At 39.1% G+C, this 22,655-nt stretch overlaps 1 protein-coding gene across 1 annotated transcript in view; it reads left to right on the top strand.

Annotated features, from left to right (window-relative positions):
• Positions 1-22,655, top strand: part of epha10 (EPH receptor A10) — a 238,340-nt gene that overhangs the window by 150,021 nt on the left and 65,664 nt on the right. Inside the window, exon 5 of the mRNA XM_039654266.2 lies at positions 8,077-8,424. Within this exon, the coding sequence (XP_039510200.2) occupies positions 8,077-8,424 (348 nt within the window). The remainder of the gene's footprint in view (positions 1-8,076; positions 8,425-22,655) is intronic.

Below are 22,655 nucleotides of genomic sequence, written 5' to 3'. Positions count from 1 at the left end.
CAAACAACCCCTCATTACTCGTATTGGAGATTTAATAATAGTCTACTAGAGAATCTTGATTTCCATGAAAAATTTAACTATTTTTGGAAATACTGGACAGAACAAAAGAGTAATTATGAAAACCTTCTTCAATGGTGGGAGGTGGGGAAAGTTCAAATTAAGCTTTTCTGCCAACAATATTCATCACAAGCTTGGAATAGTTTAAAAAGGAAAATGTATAAATTAGAAGATGACATTTCTGCATTGTATGTTTTTGATTGATGAGAATGACAGAGGAGTCCAGGAAAATGTGTTATCTAAAAAAAACATGAATTAAGAAGTATTTTACATGAAAAGGTGAAATCAGCACTTGTAAAAGCAAGGTTTATTTCCATTAATGATATAGATGCACCTACAAAATATTTCTTTAATTTGGAAAAGAAGGTTGTTAATAATAATTATATGCATTGTTTACAAAGACCTGATGGACAAATTACTTCAGATCCTTTAATGATGAGAAGAACTGCTGTTGATTTTTATTCTAATTTATTTGCCAAAGAAGACATCGATTTGAACACAACCTGTGAACTGTTTAAAGATCTACCAATTTTGAAAGATGATGAAAGACTTTTTCTAGACTCCAGCATTACGTTTGAAGAAGTAACTGATGCAGTAAAACAACTCTCAACTGGTCCTACCAGGCCTTGATGGACTTACTGCAGAATTCTACAAATCCCTTTGGGGAATAATTGGTCAGGACTTCTTCAATGTTCTTGAAGAGAGCTATAAATTGAAGGAACTGCCTAAAAGTTGTCAAAGGGCAGTCCTTTCTCTTCTTCCAAAGAAAGGAGATTTGTGTTTACTTAAAAACTGGAGGCATGTTGCTGTTCTAAACTCTGACTATAAGATACTGTCTAAATCAATTGCAAATCGCCTTAAGACGGTTTTAAGTTCTTTGGTTCATGAAGATCAATCGTATTGTGTTCCAAAAAGATGTATTTATGATAATTTGTTTTTAATGAGAGATATTTTAGAATATGTAAAAATGTATAATGTCAGTACAGGTCTAATATCATTAGACCAGGAAAAAGCTTTTGATCGGGTGGATCATTTGTATTTGTTTCATGTTTTAAAGTGTTTTGGTTTTGGTGATGACTAAATAGCGCGGATAAAATTGTTGTATAAAGGTTCCGTGAGCATGATAAAAATAGGAGGTGGGTTAAGTGTACCAGTTTATCTACAAAAAGGAATCAGACAAGGTTATCCAATGTCTGGCCAACTGTACAGTCTGGCGATTGAACCCCTTTTATGCATGCTTAGACGTAAACTAAAAGGATTAGCTGTAAATGGCAGTTTAAGAAAAGAGTCTATTATATTATCTGCATACGCAGATGATATTACCGTAATTATTCAACAACAGGAGGATGTACAAAATTTAAAGGGGGCTTTAGACACTTATGAAAGAGCTTCATCTGCTAGGCTTAACTGGGATAAAACAGAAGCTGTGTGGTATGGTTCTACTGGAAACTTTAATATGACTTTGCCCAAGCTCCCTAATAATATTCAGTGGGGTACACTATGTTTGAAATATCTAGGAGTGTATATTGGTCAAGAGGAATATAGAAAGAAAAACTGGGAGGGTTTAGTGGAGAAGGTCTGTGCGAGGTTGTCTAGCTGGAAATGGTTGCTTCCCCAGCTATCTTTTAGGGGGAGAGTACTGATTGCCAACAATCTCATTGCCTCAATGCTTTGGCATAAATTGATGGTTGTGGATCCACCAGTGACGTTAATCCAGGAAATTCAAAAGAGACTTGTTAACTTTTTCTGGTCTGGCCAGCATTGGCTGAGAGCTGCTGTCCTCTATCTTCCTGTTCAAGAGGGGGGACAGGGACTGATCGATATTCGAGCTAGAGTGGCAGCTTTCCGACTGCAGGCTGTTCAGCGCCTACTATATCACCAGCATCATGGATGGATGGAACTAACGTGTGTGCTATCTTACGCAAGGCTGGACGGATGGGTCTAGATAAACAGCTATTCAACATGACCTTAAAGAGAACTTCTCTTGGTGGACTTAAAGGATTAGTTCACTTTTGAAAAAACTTTTGCTGATAATTTACTCACCCCCATGTCATCCAAGATGTCCATGTCTTTCTTTCCTCAGTCGAAAAGAAATTAAGGTTTTTGATGAAAACATTCCAGGATTTTTCTCCTTATAATGGACTTCCATGGGAACCAGGTCCAACTTATTCCAAAAATGTAACTTTTCTAAGGACAAATGCTAGCCTTTCTCCATTCTGTGAGGCGCGTTTGCAACGTCACGTAATATGTAATTACGTTCAAAAGGTCACGGGCGACGTAGCCGGAAGTACAGAGTCAGAGTGTTTACAAGTTGAACGCATAGGTTGAACGTGGAAACTAACCCAAACGCCGTTTACAAAAAAGGAATTAAAAGGTAAAACAACGATGTCGGGCGATTTTGATTCTGTACTTCTGGCTACGTCGCCCGTGACCTTTTGAACGTAATTACGTATTACGTGACATTGCAAACGCGCCTCGCAGGATATTACAAGGCTAGCATTTGTCCTTAGAAAAGTTACATTTTTGGAAAAAGCTTTGAAATAACCGATCGTTTCGCATGATAAGACCCTTATTCATCGTCTGGTGTCGTTTAAAGACATTTGAAGCTGCATCTGAAACTGTTATTAACTGTCGTTTGGACCTCGGTTGGACCTGGTTTCCATGGAAGTCCATTATAAGGAGAAAAATCCTGGAATGTTTTCATCAAAAACCTTAATTTCTTTTCGACTGAGGAAAGAAAGACATGGACATCTTGGATGACATGGGGGTGAGTAAATTATCAGCAAAAGTTTTTTCAAAAGTGAACTAATCCTTTAACCCCTTTTACATCAATTTGTTGGACTTATGGCAATTGTTTTCTGTTTCAAGAGAGTGGTCAAAACCAGGTCTGTGGCTATTTAACGAATCTTTATTTTTTAATTCTCTTTTTCCTGTCGAGATCCTGAACTCTGAGACCATAAGGTCAAATTTGATTTCTGCTGGAATATCCATGTTTCGGAATCTCAGAAAAGGAAATGGGTGGATTGAAGCTGAAGAATTAGCCCAAAAAGTTGGTTTCAGGTCTGTGCGTCTTGTCAACCGACTGCTAGAAGACCTAGAAGCTGCACTTCTGGATTCAATCAAAGAATTTCTTAAAGAGACTTGTGCAAATGATACAGAGCCTTTTACTTTTCCGGAATTTGACTTTTTGATGAAAAAAGATGATCAAGTGGAAGATCCTGTTAAATTGCTACATTTGAATACTCCAGAAATGGGGTTGTTCAATGGATTATCAAAAATAACTTTATATACAGCATGTGTCAAAACATTGAACTATAAAGACCTTAAGGATCAAATAGGAAGCAAATGGACTTTAGTGTTGGGGTCAGGCTCTTTCCCGAGTGGTAGTTGGCGGACCCTGTACAAAAAACCCTGTGAAAAGAGAGTGGGAGATTTGCAGTGGAGAATTGTACCTGGAATTTTAGCCACAAACAGACACATAGCACGACTGGATCCTTTAGTTGGGGAGGGTTGCCCTTTTTGTAATGTATCAGAAACTGTGTTTCACACGTTTATGGAATGTTATCGCCTGGAAAACTTGATGCAGTTAGTGAAGGTTTGGAGTCTGAAGCTTATGGGTTTGTTTAATTTTTCATTGTTCATTTATGGGCCAAAGTGCACAGTAGATAACAAAAAGAGAGTAATCATCCTTAATTTTCTTTATGGAATGGTGAAGTTGGCAATTTGGTGTTCTAGAAAAAACAAAATTGAAGGAAGTGGGTGTACTGATCCTATTTTATTGACAAAGTGTTTTGTAAAAAAAAAAAGGTTAATGGTAGAGTATGCTTATTACAGCCTCACACATAATGTTCAGTGGTTTTTTCCATCTCTGGGGTGTTAATAATTTTTTGTGTGAATGGAAGTTTTAATCTCAACATTTTCTAATGTGTACATGAAGAAAACATATGTTGAATTGTTTTAGAATTGAAATCCCAAATGTTAATTGAATTAATAAAGGGATTTTTAAATGTCAAAATGTCTCTCTCTCTCTCTCTCTCTCTCTCTCTCTCTCTCTCTCTCTCTCTCTCTCTCTCTCTCTCTCTCTCTCTCTCTCTCTCTCTCTCTCTCTCTCTCTCTCTCTCTCTCTCTCTCTCTCTAAGCTTCCAGCTCCGTTAAGCTTCACCCAGTTGTATCTAATTGGGTTAAATTATTAAAAGTTCATTGAGTGGTAATTATCGTCATGTTAATTAGAGTTCCTTTTTTTGTGGTAATGAACATTTCACTATTTTTTTTCTCAACAAGCATCATTTATTGCGCACTAATCAATTCAAAATGTGCTTTATTGGCATGACAATTGTTTCAATGCAGATCTTTTTGTGACAGGCATCAATGCATCTTGCTGCTTGTAGGATACAATATCTTTCTTTCACCTAATAAAGAATTTCACCTAAAAGAACAGATATATTTATAGATATTTTAACACGCTGAAGACCTTTCTCAAACAAAACGAGTGCATGTTTGACTTCTGCGAGCCGTTACTGTACTCATAGCGTGGGTCAGACCCTCAGTCCACTCTCAGACAGTTATACACACATTAGAGAACATTTCAGGAATCACATTGTTAACGTCTATAAAAAATAAAATCTCATAAGCCTAGAGAAGTCATTCAACTCATGTGGTATTTAGAAGGACAAATATTGATTAATACCTTGATTACACTCATTAGATATACATTTAAGCAGCATTGTAATTGTATACATTACAATCTCTTTTTTCACCTAATCTCTAAATATTTGCTGGTATTGAATTATTATCAGTATTTTTATTGTAATGGAGCTCAACAAGTTCTTCATTTGTTCTCTCTCTCTCTCTCTCTCTCTCTCTCTCTCTCTCTCTCTCTCTCTCAAGATTTCAAGATTCAAATAGCTTTATTGGCATGGTTAAATAAATCTTTACATTGCCAAAGCATTCATAACACTATAGAATATAAATAAGTAAATAGTTATAAAAATAAAGTAAAGTTTTTTTTGTTTAGTTTTTTTTACGTGGAGATAAACATTGCAATAAAAAGTTCAGTACTAATATTTACACAGTGTCTCTAGGCATGTAGTTTGTAGTCTCTGTCCTGCTGGAGGCTCTTTCTTCGTGACAGGACCTCACGTATCTGGCAGCCAGGTTAGAGCTCGCTGGGCTTTCTCCTAGCAGGAGTGGGAGTTTATCCATATTACATTTCTGATGGAAGTCTTTCTGGTAGGTTGTGAAAAGGGGATAGAAAGTGTTTCTAATGTTTGCATATTTGGGGCAGGATGTCAAAAAGTGAAGCTCTGTCTCCACTTGGTTCTCTGTGCAGTGAGGGCACAGTCGCTCTTCCTTCGGCAGCCAGGTCTGCCTGTGTCTGCCTGTCTCGATGCTCAGACTGTGTTCACTGAGTCTGTACGTGCTCAGGACTTTCCTCAGTTTTGGGTCGCTCACTGTACTCAGGTATCCTGCCATTTCATACGTTCTGTTTAGGGCCAAATAGCATTCCAGTTTACTCTGTCTGGCTGTTGCGTCTGTCCAATGTTTGAAGTATTTTTCTTTTTGTGTTTTAGTTATTTGGTTTGGGGTTACTATGTTTTTACTGTCCGTTTGTGACGTGAGCTCTAAGACCAATCGGCCTAAGGCGTTCTTCTCTGGTTCAGTGGGTCAGGGCTTTGTGATGGAGGGTCTGTTCATCGCTATTTTTTAAGTGGGCATGGAATTTAATGGCTCTTTTTTGAATGGTAATTATAAAAGGGTATAATCCTAATTCTGCTCTACAGGCATTATTTGGGGTTTTGCGCTGAACATGTAGCAAGATTTTGCACAGCTCGGTCTGCAGAGTCTCTATTGGGTGTTTGTCCCATTTAGTGAACTCTTGGTCTGTGAGTGGACCCCAGACTTCACACCCGTACAGCAAAAATGGGCTCTATTATGGTTTTGATTATTTTTAGCCAGATTCTGATTGGGATGTCAATTTGGATATTTCTCTTGATAGCATAAAAAGCTCTCCGTGCCTTGTCTCTCAAGTTGTTGACAGCTTTTTTAAAATTTCCTGTGTTGCTAATATCTATGCCAAGGTAAGTGTAGTCCTGGGTGTGTTCGATGAGCATGTTGTCCAATTTAAAACTATGATGTTGGTCTTGGCGGCTGGGTCTTTTTGGGAAAATCATAATTTTAGTCTTTTTGGGGTTAACTGCCAGGGCCCATGACTGACAGAAGTTGTGCAGGAGGTCTAGATGCTGCTGTAGACCCTCTTTAGTGGGAAACAGCAGCACCAGATCATCAGCAAACAGAAGGCATCTGACTTCAGTGTCCAGTAGAGTAAGGCCAGGTGCTGCAGACTGATCCAGAGCTCTCGCTAGGGATGGGTACCGAAACCCGGTATTAAACGGGCCCCGGTGCTGAATTTTGAAAGACCGCTGTATCGATAAGCTCAGACGTTATCGGTTCTGCTGTCGGTACTGGAGAAATTATTTATCATTCCTATAAAGACGTTATCTTGAACTTGTTTATATCGCCAGCCTTTTCTATATATAAACTATATTTTAATTAAACCATTTGTCTGTGATGCAAGTTGAAATTCGCAGTTCAGCAGAGAGAGAGAGAGAAGAGAGAGAGAGCGATCTCTCACGCAAAGCCACAGCACGCGCAACACGACAGCCCTGCTTAATGAGTGACAATGAGGACAGAACTAAACATTCGACGTGGTTACACTTTAGATCTGGGATATTATTCTAATATATTTTGTATTTCGGCTTCCAAAGATTATAAAAAGAAGATATTTGAGATAAAACCGTTAAAAAACAAGACACATGATCTGTCCAGCTTAACTTCCTTTACTTCACAGCACTGCGGAGCGCTGTACCCAAACGTACCGTCAGAATCAGCACGATCGGCGATTGTTGCAAAATGCTGTCTTCTACTGTTGCAAGATCAAAAAATGGCTATTAAAAACACAAAAGCCTGCGCAGAGACGCTGTTCACAAGGCGGTGCGCGCTCCGAAACGGACTGCAACGAGACAAGAAAAGTAGCCTATACTTTGGGCTTCGTGTGTCCTCCTTAACTATCAAATATACATACAAATGTCAAAATGACCAGCTCTGAGATTCGCTTAAACACAGTTTATTCACTTAAACACAATTATGTCTTAAATGGACGTAAATAATAGGGAGAAATTGATGGTGCTTCAGTTACCGGTTACCGATTAGATTTGCTCTCGGTGGCAGGGGCAGCAGTCTAATAGCCTAAACCTGCTGACGATTCAGCCATTAATGCAAATCAAACAACAAAAGGCAGAGAAAATCACTCACAGCTTTTGAATAAGTAACTTTAGATTTAATAAGCATTAATCTATCTATGATAAACTATACAGTGCTATTTTATATTTGATTACTAAATTAGATTTCTTTTCAGACAACAAACAATTACCTGAAAAGATATGTTAGTACACCTTCCTGAAATTAAAGCACTTTTGTATATAATTTGTATCTTTGATTGATTTTATTCTTGTGTTTTTACTTGGTTTTTTTTCTTATGTGTCCTTTTTGTATATAAAACAAAAAAGCCTGCACATTGCTGCATAACAAAAATATATTTTTCTTCGTTTTGCTTTTTCTATTTTACATTTAAAAATATAGAGTTTAATTATGTTCTTAATTCTAAAAAAAAAAAAAAAAACACCAAAAAGAACCGATAAGAATACCGTTAAAGTACCGGATCGATAAGCGGTATCGGTAAGAGTAGTAACCGATAAAACCTTAACGATACCCATCCCTAGCTCTCGCTAGCTCATTTATATAGATGTTGAACAATGTGGGACTTAAGCTGCAGCCCTGTCTCACTCCACGACTCTGAGGGAGGACTTCTGTGTGTTTGCTATCAATTTTAACTGCAAATTTGTTGTTTGTGTACATTGATTTGATGATGTCATATGTTTTTCCTCCAATGCCACACTTAATTAATTGAAGAAAAAGACCTTCATGCCAAATGGAGTCTCTCTCTCTCTCTCCCTCCCTTAGGCCCCCCGTCCCCCCCTCGGGACCTGGTCTTCACACTGAAGCAGTCGACGCTGGTGCTGGACTGGGCCGGGCCCAGTGACTCTGGGGGCCGCGGGGACCTGAGCTACAGCGTGGGCTGCCGTCGGTGTGTGGGGCCCCCGAGGGCCCCGAGGGTCCAGTGTGAGGCGTGTGGACCCAGCGTGGGCTTCGTCCCGCAGCAGAGTGGCCTGACCGAGAGAACTGTGACCCTCGTGAACCTGCTGCCCAACTCCAACTACTCCTTCAGCGTCGAGGCTCGCAACGGCGTCTCCGAGCTCCTGCCCAACAAACGCTTCTACACACAGGTCAACGTGTCCACCAGCCTGCCAGGTACAGCACTCACAACACACTTCAAGACACACTTCACACACACGTCAACGTGTCCACCAGCCTGCCAGGTACAGCACTCACACACACACACTTAAAGACAGAAAGGTCCACGTGTCCACCAGCCTGCCAGGTACAGCATTATAAAGTCAGAATCTGTGATGTAAAGTCACAGTTATGTACGTGTTATAAAGTCAGAATTGTGTGATTTATAAAGTTGCAATTGTGTTATAAAGTCATGCAATATGCCGAGTGTCGTCTTTGAGAAGAGTTTCTGACCGACATGCGAAGCAAATAAAGTGAGTCGAGGTTTACTGTTGCGTGAGGGTAACCTGTGAGAGAAGCTGTGGACACATTCACACTCGTTCATGCAGATCAACCAGATCTCACATCGCAATAGTTCTGTGTCGCACATGTGGATTCTCTCTGTGGCGAGTGCGTGTGAGGACAGCTTTAAGACCGCTAGTGTTGTTCTCATCTCTTCTGATTCGAGTGGAATAGTCCCTGTTCTGAGTCAGACGAGGTTGGGATAAAGCAGCTTATTCTCAGTTCTAATCGCTTCCTCGTGTCACGGATGTCCTTCTGTTCTGTGTGGGATTAAACAGTTCTCGGGAATGACATTGACCACTCAGGGTTCAGGCTTTCATTAGAACTATTATTATTATAAACCTCTATTTGAGACCTGGAGAAATGATTACAGTCAGCATACCATTTTTATTTTTTTTTAATTTTTTGTGGCCACTGATTCAATCCACTTACATGTGCATAAAGGGAAGAATGGTGCGTATAGCAGAAATAACTGCTGTTAAATATAACACGCTTGAGGAGATTCCCCCTTCCATGGAAATGTGATGAATTATGATTATTATAATCATAGAGGCATATGATGTCAAAGGTGAAGGTCTAACACGAAGTGTGTACTGGGCGTTTACATAATAACTATATGTGTTTGTACGTGTGTGTGAGAGAGTGCAGGTGAACTCTTTGGAACTGACACACACACACACACCAGCTGTTCACTGAGCCCTGCTTGACTCCAGATGTTGCTCTTATACAACTTCATTTTGTAATTGGTCAGCACTAAAAATGGAGCGTGTGCTGATGGGTCGCCACACACACACACACACACACACTCCCCCAGTGATCCGCATGTTTATTAGTGCATCACGTCTCTTTCATCAAGACTTCTGCACACTCAGATTTTTCTTTCCACTATAAGTAAATTGCAGAGCGTTTATTCGGCACTCGACTCCTGCGTTGTTCATTATGTGACGCTCTTTCCTTTTTCTCAGCCAAAAAAAAAAGACTTTTTTTGTCTTTCACAGCTTCAGTGGTCGAGTTTCTCCTTTTCCCCTTCAGGTCCAATCCAAATTAACTTTTATCCACATCTGCCAAAAGCAAATCAATTTGCCACTGAGAATACAGAATATATGCAACTAAATATCTATAAGTCTATATATGTATATACGTCTCTTCTGCTCATTTATTTGATCATAAATACAGTAAAACAATGAAATATTATTCCAGTGTAAATCATCTGTTCTCTATGTGAATATATAGTAAAGTGTAATATTCCTGTGATCAAAGCTGAATTTATCATCATTACTCCAGTCTTCAGTGTCACATGATCCTTCCCAAATCACTCTAATATGAGGATCTAATTTATGATTATTATCAGTGTTGAAAAATCGTATTTTATGTTCCGTATAAAAATGTCATATGGGTTTCACAACTTTACTTTTTTTTTAATTCTCCCTGTTTTACTGTGTCCAATGTAAAAATCAAGAGTCAAGACAAGAAACCAGATAAGAACCGATATTAGTGTCAAGCTCCATATAAAAGAGAGCAATATCCAATTAAAGGTTCTATATTTTATAAATCTATATGGATTATCAAAAAATAGCTATTAGAACATGCTTATTTAATATATATGAAAAACATTTTTTCTCTATTTTTCAAGATAAAGTAATATCTCTGTTAGAATCACTGATATTGTGATGTAATGTTCTGGTTTATTGCTAATGTTTCTATTGCTATAAGTCACTTTGGATAAAAGCGTCTGCTAAATGATGAAATATAATGTAAATATCATAATGTGTTGAAGTGTTGAGTTTGATTTGAGAAAAACCCAAGTCAGTGTGACTTTCTGAATTACATATAACGTAATTGGCTTATTTAAACAGCTTCCCCTCTCCATATGCGAATGATAAACTGAATTCAGGAGGTTAAACCCGTCACACACACAAACACAAATGTTCACAAGAGTGTAATAATCTGTGTAGATCCCTGTGGTTTGTGAAGAAAGGAAGCGAAGCTGCTCCTGCTTTCATGCGTTCCTCCGTCAGCGCCTGCGGTGTCCCGATAACGCCGGCTCAAACACTCCTCCTCCAACACTGGCAATCCGTTTGGTCAGGGTGAACTCCTCCTCAACCTGTGCTCTTAAACCCCACTCCGGATGCGAGCCAATGCTGTCCGATGTGAACCGTGCTTACTCTCAGAGAAAGGTTAACAGCCCTGAGGTCGTGATGATGTTTCAGGCTCTACTAGAACACGTTTTCCTGTTTGAATGTTGATTATTCTCCTCATATTCTCCATTGTTGTGGCTCCTCTCTTCCCAGTCTGTCAGTAACGCTCTGTTTACGTCCTGTCTCTATGAAGCCCGTCCTTCTGAAAGCACACTGTGCTCTGATTGGTTGGCTGGAGCAGTGTGTTGTGATCATAGACTGTAAAGTTTAAGAGCATTTTTGGATATTCAGAGTGTAAACATTTATTTCTGCTGTAAAGTCGGGCATTTTAACATGCGGGTCTATGGGATTGAGTCTCTTCTGCAGCACCTCTAGTGGCCAGTGGAGGAACTGCAGTCTAACGCACTCAATGTCGAATTCAAGAGAGAGACGGGAAGGTTGCCGCTCGATTGTGATTGGCCGAGCGTTTTGAGTGTGTTTGGGAAATCCCCCCCCCCCCCCCCCCCAATGATGAATGATAATAATGAATACTGTGATGTGTTCCTGGAAGAAACTCAAAACTACAATAGGCCCGATTTTTAAATATATTTTTAATTTATCTTTGTCCTAGAAGGTGCCTAATCTGTGAAAACAGTCTATTATAGTCCCTGTTGGCAAATCTAAACATCCCAAATCATTGAATGAATTTAGGCCCATAGCGTTGCATTAGTTATGAAGTCACTGGAAAAACTGATCAAAGCTGAACTGTTGAAAACTACTGAACACCTGATCGACCCCCTGCAGTTCGCGTACAGGCCTAACAGAGGGGTTCAGGATGCCACCATAACTTTGTTAAATTGTATCTACAAGCACCTTGATACTCCAAGTAATCGCTTAATGTTTGTTGATTTCTCATCAGCCTTCAATACTATTCAGCCTCATCTACTAATCCAGAGACTAAGGGATAACTTTGGTCTGGAGGGTTGCATTGTTGGTTGGATTTTGGACTTTCTTATAGGCAGAACACAAAGAGTCAGAGTAAATGGCCAACTTTCAGATCTATCTGTAACATCTACTGGCTCACCACAAGGGTGCGTTCTCTCTCCTTTGTTGTACATTTTGTACACAAACGATTGTCGTAGCATTTTTGAAAACCGTCATATATTGAAATTTGCGGACGACACAGTTATAGTGAGCCTTTTACATAGTACTGAAACTTTGCATGGTCCGGTGATTGATTATTTTTTAAAATGGTGTCAGGAATCCTTTTTTATCATTAAATGTTTTAAAGACAAAGGACATGTGCATTGATTTTAGACGTGTTCAGCCTTCCCCTGACATCACAGTGATTGATGGTCAGACAGTCGAATTGGTACAGTCTTATAAATATTTAGGCACTTTTCTCGACAATAAATTGACATTTAAGAAAAATACTGACTCAATTTACAAGAAAAGCCAGCAGCGTCTTTTTTGTCTTAGAAAATTATCTAAATTTCAGGTTGACTCTACTTTGATGACTTTGTTTTATCGTTCTTTTATTGAGTCTACTATTACGTTCTCCTTTGTTTGTTGGTTTGAATCCTTGAGGGTAAAGGAGAGGAACTTACTGAACAAGGTTGTTAGTATTAGCAGTAAAATTATTGGGTGTCCACAAGAAACCTAATGGATCTTTTCAAAAAACAACTGTTTAAGAAAGCAAACTCCATCTTGACTGACAGTTCTCATCCTTTACATCAACAGTTTCAGTTTTTACCATCAGGTTCATTGCTCAGACTCCCATTTGTCAAAACAACCAGATTTAAACACTCCTTTGCATTTATGTTATTTTATTATACTATGTGTTTTTTTATTTATTATACTATGTGTATTTATGTCTGTAAGTTTGTGCTCCTATGCTGTGAAATCAATTGCCCCACTGAGGGGACAAATAAAGGTATTGAACTTGAACTGAACTGAATGGAGGCGTTTCAGGAGTTCAGGAACGCTGACACTGATATAGAGAAGAACTGGAGCTTCTTCATCCTCAAACAGCAACACACACACTGAAGATTAAGATGGGGAAACATCATCGGTCCTCTGTAGTGTTTGCGTCTGCGGGGACGAGAGCAGTGTAAGGAGAACAGGTTTAGTGTGGGTTCGCCCTGACTCGCGTGTGCAGTGTTCATGAAAGTCACAGGCTGGTTTATATCACACATCATGCCCTCTGTTCTCGTGGAGCTCGTCACGGTTCAGGGAGAGACAAACACTGGCTCATATGACAGCTCACACACACACACTTACCCTGAAGGTACAAGCAATAAAACTTCCATGAAGTGTATGTCGGACATATCGTTTATGGACCATGTTATAAATACAGGAAATACTGTAATAAATAAGGTCGAACCAGCCTGACCTCCAACATGCTTCAACATTGGGTGCATTGTGTGTGTGTGTGTGTGTGTGTGTGTGTGTGTGTGTGTGTGCGTCTGCAAACTGAGTTGTGCTACAGATTCATTTTAACAAGGCATCTGTTCAGGCTGAATCAATGTGAATTTATAAACAGAAATATCGCTGACGTCTTTCCAACCCTTGTGTGTGTGTGTGTGTGTGTAATTGTAAAGGCTTCTTGTCACCATGGATGAGTCACATATTTGTGTGGTCGATTAAAATCTCCATCGGCTGCATGAATGTGTAACTGCTTCATTCACATCTTTATATTCTCTCATATCCTCATACTCTGTTTAATACTGTGGATCTGACATATGAGGGCGTGAATATGAGTTATGAATCAGCCATGGATGAGAACCGAAAAGTGGGTTTGGACACGATCTGCTCTGATACACCAGAACACTGAGACAAAGCCCTGATGTGTGCATGCGTTTGTGTAGGTGTGTGTGTTTACCTTCTTAACTATATTTTGGGGATAAATTTGTACCCAGAAGTGACAAAATCTCCAAAAAACTTCCCTAAGGGACGTCCTCATTTGTAAAACTGGTCTAAAAAATAAAAAAAATAAAGGTTGTTTAATTTAAGTTTTGTGTGATGGTCTAGGGGTTGTGTGTATGTGAAGTGTGTGTGCGTGTGTGTGTGTGTGTGTCTCTGAGGGAGATGGGAGGGTCAGCAGAGAGGGATTGACATTTCAATATCTTCAGAGGATTATTCTGCTGCTTTAGATGGGAAAGCCTGTGGAGCACTCCGTGATCCGGCACCTCTGAGGCGAGAGAGGGATAAGAGGAGGACGTGTGTGTGTGTGTGTGTGTGTGTGTGTGTGAGAGTGTGTGTGAGAGAGAGAGAGAGAGAGAGAGAGAGAGAATGAGAGTGTGTGTGTGTGTGTGTGTGAGAGAGAGAGAGAGAGAGAGAGAATTGAATTTGAAAAAGAACTTTATTTTACAATCACCTTAATGACAACAAATTAACAAACTAAACCACAAAAAAACAAATTAAGGAAAAAAAAATTAATTTATCCTCAAAAATGACACAACACACTCCCTTACAACACCAAATCTTCTCAAAAGTAACCAAATTATCCATAGTTTTATAATACACATAATCAATCATTACTCTTGATTTCACCAATGTTAAAAAAGTCTCAATGATGTTTTGATCAGGTTTCTGTTCAACTTTATCCCTTCTACTAATATATACTGCCATTTTTGCTTGACCAATCATAAAATTCAATAACTGACAAATATATTTCTTTTTTTGACTATACTTAAAACCCAAAATAAATACAATTTCATTAAATGCTTCATCAAAACCACAAAAACATTTTTCTAAAAAATCAAACAACGATTTCAATCTTGTACATTGTACAAATGCATGGAAAATTGTTTCTCTTTGCAAACAAAAAGGACAGACATCGTTAACTTCCACATTTAACACAGAAACAAATGAATTAACAGCTAAAATACCATGAAGAATTCTCCATTGCAAATCCCCAACCTTTTTTGCTAATGGCGGTTTATATAGAACTCTCCATTCTGGTTTTACATTTTCCTTTAAGGCAAAAAAATTCCTCCACGGTGTATCAGGTTTATTTGCCAAATTATTCTTATTAAAACCCATCACACAAGCTCCATACAATATTTTCCCTTTAGTAGATATTACATCCAACCACTGGGAGTCCCAAGTTTTAAATGGAAAACCTCTAAAACCATCCAGTTTTGGTGAAAGCATCAAACAAGGGAAAAAATCATTTTCATTAGGAACAGTTACTTTAGCAAAATATTCTTTTACCATTATATTCTCCTCTGTTGTGAGGGTAGACTTTAACTTGGCTAAAAAGAGAGCAACCAATCGAATGGATCTAGTGCCTAAAAGTTCAGCTACTTTTACAGAATTATCCAAGTTTTCCCCAGCAATGTCCAACAATTGTCTAAAAATAAACACTTTTGATTCTTGCAACTTAAGACCACAATTAAAAAAACTGTTACTTTCATTTACATCCAAACGAGACCCAAGAATTAAAGGCTCTTCAAGAAGCCAGTAAAGTGAATAAGGATTTTCAGATTTCTGGATGTGAAACAAACTCCAAACTTTAAACAGACTCTTATAAAAGGGTGGTAAAACAGACAAGTCCATTTTTGAAGGGTTTAGTAAGAACAGATGTTTGTCCAGTCCGAATCCTCCAAAGTTTTGCAAAACAACATGGGCCATTGCCCTCCAACTGACGTCCGATGCACCGTCTAAAAGTCTCTGCAGGAACTGTAAGCGAAAAGCAGCAGTTCTGCTCTGTAAATGGACCAAGCCTTGTCCTCCTTCTTCTTTCGGCAAATAAAGAACACTCTGTCTAATCCAGTGCAATTTGTCCCAAAAAAAGTCAACAAGAATCGCTTGTATTTTCGTAAGTAGTTGAGGAGGAGGATCAATGCACGCAAGCTTATGCCACAGTGAAGACGCGACCAGGTTGTTGATGACAAGAATGCGTCCTCTATATGACATTTTAGGAAGCAGCCACTTCCATTTTTCTAATCGTCCTTTAATTTTTTCAATAACTCCTTCCCAATTCCTTTGTTGATTTGCATCATCACCTAAAAAAACTCCCAAATATTTTAACCCACCTTTCCCCCAGACCAAACCTTGAGGAATTTTTGGATTACCGTCTTTCCATTTTCCAACCAAGAGTGTTTCACATTTCTTCCAATTCACTTTTGCAGAAGATATGAGAGTAAAATCATTAATTACATCAAATAAACTTTGCACATCTTTTTGTCCACTTACAAACACCATTACATCGTCTGCATAAGCAGATAAACATATCTTTTTTGTACAATTAGGCAAATGTAACCCATCAATTTTTTCCCTTATTTTTTGTAATAAAGGCTCAATGGCTAGGGCATACAACATTCCAGAAAGAGAGCACCCTTGCCTTACACCTCTTTCAACCGGAAATGGAGCACATAAACCGCCATTAACCTTCAATACACTTTCAATTTCACTATAGAGTACTTGGACCATCATAATAAAATCTTTTTTAAAACCAAACGCTGCTAGAGTTTTCCACAAATAGGGGTGCTCAACCCTATCAAATGCCTTCTCCTGGTCCAGTGAGATCAATCCAAAATCCAAATCAAGCAACTTTGACACTTCTAAAGCATCCCGAACTAAAGAGATGTTATCAAAAATGGATCTGCGAGGAATACAGTAGGACTGATCTGGGTGTATTACTTGCCTTATTACTTCAGCCAATCTGTTTGCCAGCACTTTAGAGAGCAGTTTGTAATCACAACAAAGAAGTGATACAGGGCGCCAGTTCCTTATGTCAGTCAAATCTCCTTTCTTTGGTATAAGCGTTATCACTGCCCTTCTGCAGCTCAACGGCAACATACCTTCTGACAGACTGACACTCATCACTTGTAACAAGTCCGCACCCAACTCAGCCCAGAAAGACTTGTAAAAGTCAACTGGGAGGCCGTCAATCCCAGGAGCTTTTCCCGATTCCATGTCATGCAGGGCCTTACATAGCTCCCCCAGGCTTAGCGCACCTAAAGGAGCCACATTACCCTCTTCTGACATCTTTGGTAGGGAGCTCAAAAAAGGGCCGTCAGTCTCACCCTCCATTTCATACTCACTTCTAAACAGATTTTTGTAAAAACCAACTGCTCTCTTTCGAATATCGCTGGGGTTCAGCAAAAACTGACCATCTTCTGCTTGCAAGGCTTTAATCAATCTCTTCTGCCCATTTTTTTTCTCTAAACAGAAAAAAAATTTTGACGGTGCATCCATATGATTTATATTTTGAAATCTTGATCTGACCAATGCGCCCTGTGTTCTGTAATCTAGCAGATCCGCTAACTGAGCTTTCTTTTTGAAAAATAGTTCAAAATTATTACTCGTCCCAGTTGATTCAGCTATTTTTTGACACTCACTTAATTCATTCTCCAAAATTTCCATAGATTTTTTAAACTCCATAGTGACATTGCGAGTATATTGTTGGCAAAATTGTCTTATTTTTACTTTACCAATGTCCCACCACTGCTGTATTGATCTAAAATTAGACTTTGATTTTCTAAAATTCTGCCAAAAATACTTAAAAGAGTCTCTAAAAAAACTATCGCTCAGTAAAGAAATATTAAAATGCCAATAGGCACTGCTCGTTTTACTGGAACTTAAAATAAAACTGCATTGTACCATACTATGATCAGAGAAACCTATTGGAATTATAGAGCATTTTTTGAAAATATTAAACTGATGTGAAAACCCATACAATCTGTCCAATCTGGCAAAGGATGTCCTGTTTTCCCTCATATGAACCCATGTATATTGTTTTACATTTCCATTTAATTGTCTCCAAATATCACACATTTCAAATTTTTTAATGAAATGAATAAGACGTTTCTGAGACGGTAAATGGGGTTCAACATGGTTCCTATCAATCATACTTTCTGTGCAATTAAAATCACCCCCCAAAAACAAATATTCCTCCTCTGAGCAACTTTGTACAGTCGTACTTAATACATCTAGAAAAAGCAATCTCTCCATAGGGATCGTTGGAGCATAAATACAAATAAAAACCAAAACATAGTTTTCATAAACAGCCCTGATTTTTAATAATCTTCCTTTCACAACTTCATCAACTATGTAAGAAATTGGACTAAAATTCTTAGAAAATAACACTGCAACTCCTGCACTTATTGAAGTGTTATGGCTTAGAACTGTTAACCCCTCAAAATCTCTTTCCCAGTCTGCTGCATTCCCCCCATCACTATGCGTTTCTTGTAACATTAAAATATCAAGATTCTTCTGTTTCATTAATACATTTAACATTCCTCTTTTTTTAATATCTCTAGCACCATTTAAATTCAGGGTTGCTAGATTAACTTCACTCATGGCCAATAGGAGAAAAACCCACCCAAAAAAAACCACACTCCATGTGGAAAATGAGCTTAACTTATTATACATCATCCTTAAGTTTCTCTACGTTCCTCACCAATTTTTTTAAACGATAAACTTCTTTATTTGTGAAGCATCCTTCAGCCATAAAATTCCTTGTTTTCTCAACAAACTGTGTTATATTGGGGAAATAGTCTTGTACACATACCCCTCTCTTATTCTTCGTTGACTTAAGGAACAATTTTATCTCTTCACTATCATAGCTCCGAACAGAGAAGTCACTCAAAGACAACGCCACACTGGAATCTGATGAATCACTTTCACTTTCAATTTCATCATCATTGCTACCATCTAAGTCAGCTTTCTTTCCAGTTTTTTTATTTTGAGACTTATCATCATTTTTTTTTCCTTTTTAGCGGTGCTTTGAACATTTCTATTTGTGCCTCCATTTCCATGTCCACACAATCAAACCCACTCTTCTTCTGTTCAACCTGTGTTACACTTTCTTTCTCAGGATGTTTTGATTGTTTTACAGCAGATACGTTATCAGTTTGGTCTTTTTTTTCTGTATCTATACCTGTCCCAACAACAGATTTTGTTCCAGCTACCTCCCTACAAATATCCACTTCAGTCTCACTATGAATATTACTCTGCAACTCTGAACTCAGTGAAAACACAGGCCCACCAGTTTCTCCACTCGTACTTGGATTGGAAACCGTATCCTCTTTCTCCGTAGCTTTCTTTTCTGGGCAGTTACGAATCAGATGTCCTGCTTTTCCACAACCAAAGCACTTCGTCCTCGCAGTTGTAACAAAAATGATGTAATCAAAATCATCAACTCTAAAACTAAGCGAAAGATCCAATTCCTCATCATCCTTAATAATCATGTATGCAAATCTCCTGAAAGACACGATATGTTTCAACAGGGGAGAGCCCGTGCTGATCGGGATTTTCTTTATTGGGGATACCAATTTTCCATAACGCGATAAAGCTTCTGTTATTATCTGGTCACTGAGAAAGGGGGGGACGTTAGATAAGGTGACCCTCTTTGATGGTAATGTGAGGGGAAGAACCTGAACAAAATCGCCACCAATCACAATTCCACTCTCAACTGCTTGATTCACTTTTTCAACGTTACTAAGAAAAATCACAGTAGCGTTATTCATCCTCGATGCGGATAAGATAGATCCATGTCCCACAACTTCGCCGATCGCCAAACAAATATCTTCTATACTCGCCGCAAACGCCACTTTCACCGCATTACGCCGCGTGAGCGTGGACAACACCTGTGTAGCTGGGGTCGTCATGCTTTCCCCGGTAAAGCCCGGCAGCATGCGGCCCAAAACCACACAGAACTACCCCAAACTAAAGCAAAAACAGACACAAAAAGAAAACAAAAGAAAACAAAAAAACGGAAAGAGAAAAACAGAAAAACAAATTCACTCACCACACTCTCACACAACAGCCCGCGGGCCAGCGCTCTCGCACTCCACACTCGCTCAGCTCAGACGCTCACGCATGCGCACACACAGAGAGAGAGAGAGAGAGAGAGAGAGAGAGAGAATGAGAGTGTGTGTGTGTGTGTGTGTGTGAGAGAGAGAGAGAGAGAGAGACTGAGAGTGTGTGAGTGTGAAAGAGAGAGAGAGAGAGACTGAGAGTGTGTGAGTGTGAAAGAGAGAGAGACTGAGTGTTGAGTGAGAGAGAGAGAGAGAGACTGAGTGTGTGTGTGTGTGAGAGAGAGAGAGAGAGAGAGAGAGACTGAGTGTTGAGTGAGAGAGAGAGAATTTTTTTTAATTTAAATACACCTTAATTTAAAACAATAAGGTGTTCACAATAATATTACAAACTCACAAACAAGAACAAATACAATATTCATGCTAAACTGAGAAACATTTTAAAAACCAAGCATTAAATCATCATCATCTACTGTTCAAAGGACCTCATTAATCCCCCAAATGTACATGAATGTTTCTACACCGTTTACCATTTTATAATAGGCGTGCTCTATTGTAAGCCGAGCCTCCACCAAGCCTTTGAAGATCATCAACACATCCATAGAACCCTGTCCCAACACCTTATTCTTTCTGGATTTCCATATAGCAAGGTTTGCAGTACCACACAAAAAATTAAGTAAAATCAACTGACTTTTCTTTTTTTCTGTATACCTTGGACCATATATAAACATTCCGTAAGAGAGCGCTTCACCAATTTCAATGAACCATTGAGACAAAAATGAAAACAAATCGTTTAGCTGAGCACACTGTACAAATAGATGAAAAACCGTTTCAACCTCTTTACAGAAGGGACAGCCCACCCCTACCAAAGGATCAATGTGCACCATGTATCTGTTTGTGGCTATCGCGCCATGAACGATCCTCCATTGAAGGTCTCCCATTCTTTTGTCAATGGGGCGTTTGTATAAGGACCGCCAGCATCCTCTAGGGGAGGAAAGAATTCCAAAAAAATCTGTCCATTTATTTGAAGCAAATCCATGCAAGCGTCCAGCATTAGATGCCTCCACACAGGAGATATAGAGTGCCTTTTTCCCCACTTCCTCAAAAACTCCAAGCTGGGGGGTTTCATAAGACAAAATACAATTCTCATCATCTTGCCGTTCTCCCACAGCAATAGTCACATTCAGAGAAGGAAAAACATAAGGAACCCCCCTTCTCCATTGATCAGCTGCAACATCGTCATTTATAAAAATCTTATGGTCCGCATGCAAAGACTTTAAAATTCCAGTTGTAGCTTGTTTCAGCAGCCTCAGAGATCTCACTCCAGTCATTTCACTCAATTCCTCTAAGCTCTTGGTCAAAATATGTCCCAGCTTTGTGCAACCTGCAGCAGTAAAACATGCACGTAAACTGGGTCCAGACACAAGTCTTGATGGTAAAAAGTCAATAAGAAAAAGTGGCTCTTCAAAAAGCCATAATCCAGCATGTGTATTTGGTGTCCTTGAAATGGTAAACACTGTCCATGCCTCCAGAACTGACTTATAAAACACAGTCAATTTCACACGGTCCTCATTCTGGAGCTCCATTAGGAACAGATGTTTGTCTAATCCCATGCCTCTGACCCTCCTGAGAAGAGCACAAGCCGTATTTAGCCATGAAGCATCCGTGTCGTACAACAGTCTCTGAGTGGCTTGCAACCGGAAAGCCATGATTCTTGCTCTGATATCTATCAATCCTTGACCTCCCTCTTGAAGCGGAAGGTATAGAGCAGCAGCACGAATCCAGTGTTGTCCAGACCAAAAAAAGTCAACAAGTTGCCTTTGAATCTCCTCAATAAGTCCCACACGCGGCTGTAGCACAGTTATTTTATGCCACAGGGTAGAAGCAACCAAATTATTGGTCACTAAAATCCTCCCCCTATAGGACAACTGCGGCATCAACCATTTCCATTTAGACAACTTGCTGCACACTTTCTCCACTAACCCCTCCCAATTTTTCTTTTGATAATCATTTGACCCCAAATATACTCCCAATAATTTAAGTCCCTCTCTGCCCCACTTTAGGTCTCTGGGTAACTTTGGGAGACTCTCAAACTCCCCTTTGCCAGCCCAAAAAGCTTAAATTTTTGCCCAATTTACTTTAGCTGATGAAGCTTTCTCATAAAGACTAAGTGCCTCAGATAGACAATTAATATCTCCAGCATTGTTTACAAAAACTGTAATATCATCAGCATAGGCAGATAGATACATCTAAAGAAAGACCAGGCACATTGAAACCCGACAGTCTATCTCGAAGTCTAAAAAGCAGCGGCTCAATTGCTAAACTATATAGTTGACCAGACAATGGACAGCCTTGCCTAATACCCCTTAAATTAGGAATTGGCCTACTCAAAGTGCCCCCTATCTTAACCATACATGATGCATCATTATATAATAACTGTATCAAATTTAAAAATGTTTCGCCAAAACCAAAAGCCTTCAATACATTAAAAAGATAGTTGTGATCCACACGATCAAAAGCCTTTTCTTGATCCAAGGCAATTAAATAAAACATCATAATAATCGTGCCCAATGCAGTTCCAAAACCTTTTATAAATGTCTGCTGGTAGTCCATCTATTCCAGGGGATCGTCCTGAATTAAGTTGTCCCACAGCAGCAGTTACTTCCCTAAAAGTTATACCATCATCCAGGACAGTTTTTGAACCAGAGTCCAGTTGAGGAAGACCTTGAAGAAGCTGTGTCATACAGTCACTACTTTCACAGTTCTCTGCAGCATAAAGCCTTGAATAGAACTCCACAGCATGGTTTCTCATTTCTACAGTCTTAGACGTTATCCGCCCATCAGGGAGTTTAAGACTTGGCATTTGTTTTTGTTAAGCTGCCTTATATTCCAGGTTAAAGAAAAAAGAAGTTGGAGCATCCATTTCTGCTAATGACATGAAACGAGACCTTATCAAGGCTCCTTTATCCTTCTCATTTAAGACTAGACCGAGCTCTCTCTCCGAGCTTTTCATTTGCAAATTATT

This window comes from Pimephales promelas, chromosome 18 (genome assembly GCF_988280905.1).
Source record: "Pimephales promelas chromosome 18, fPimPro1.hap1.1, whole genome shotgun sequence".
NCBI lineage: Eukaryota > Metazoa > Chordata > Actinopteri > Cypriniformes > Leuciscidae > Pimephales > Pimephales promelas.
The sequence above is the reverse complement of the archived record's forward strand: the minus strand, read 5'-3'. Positions and strand labels throughout refer to the sequence as shown.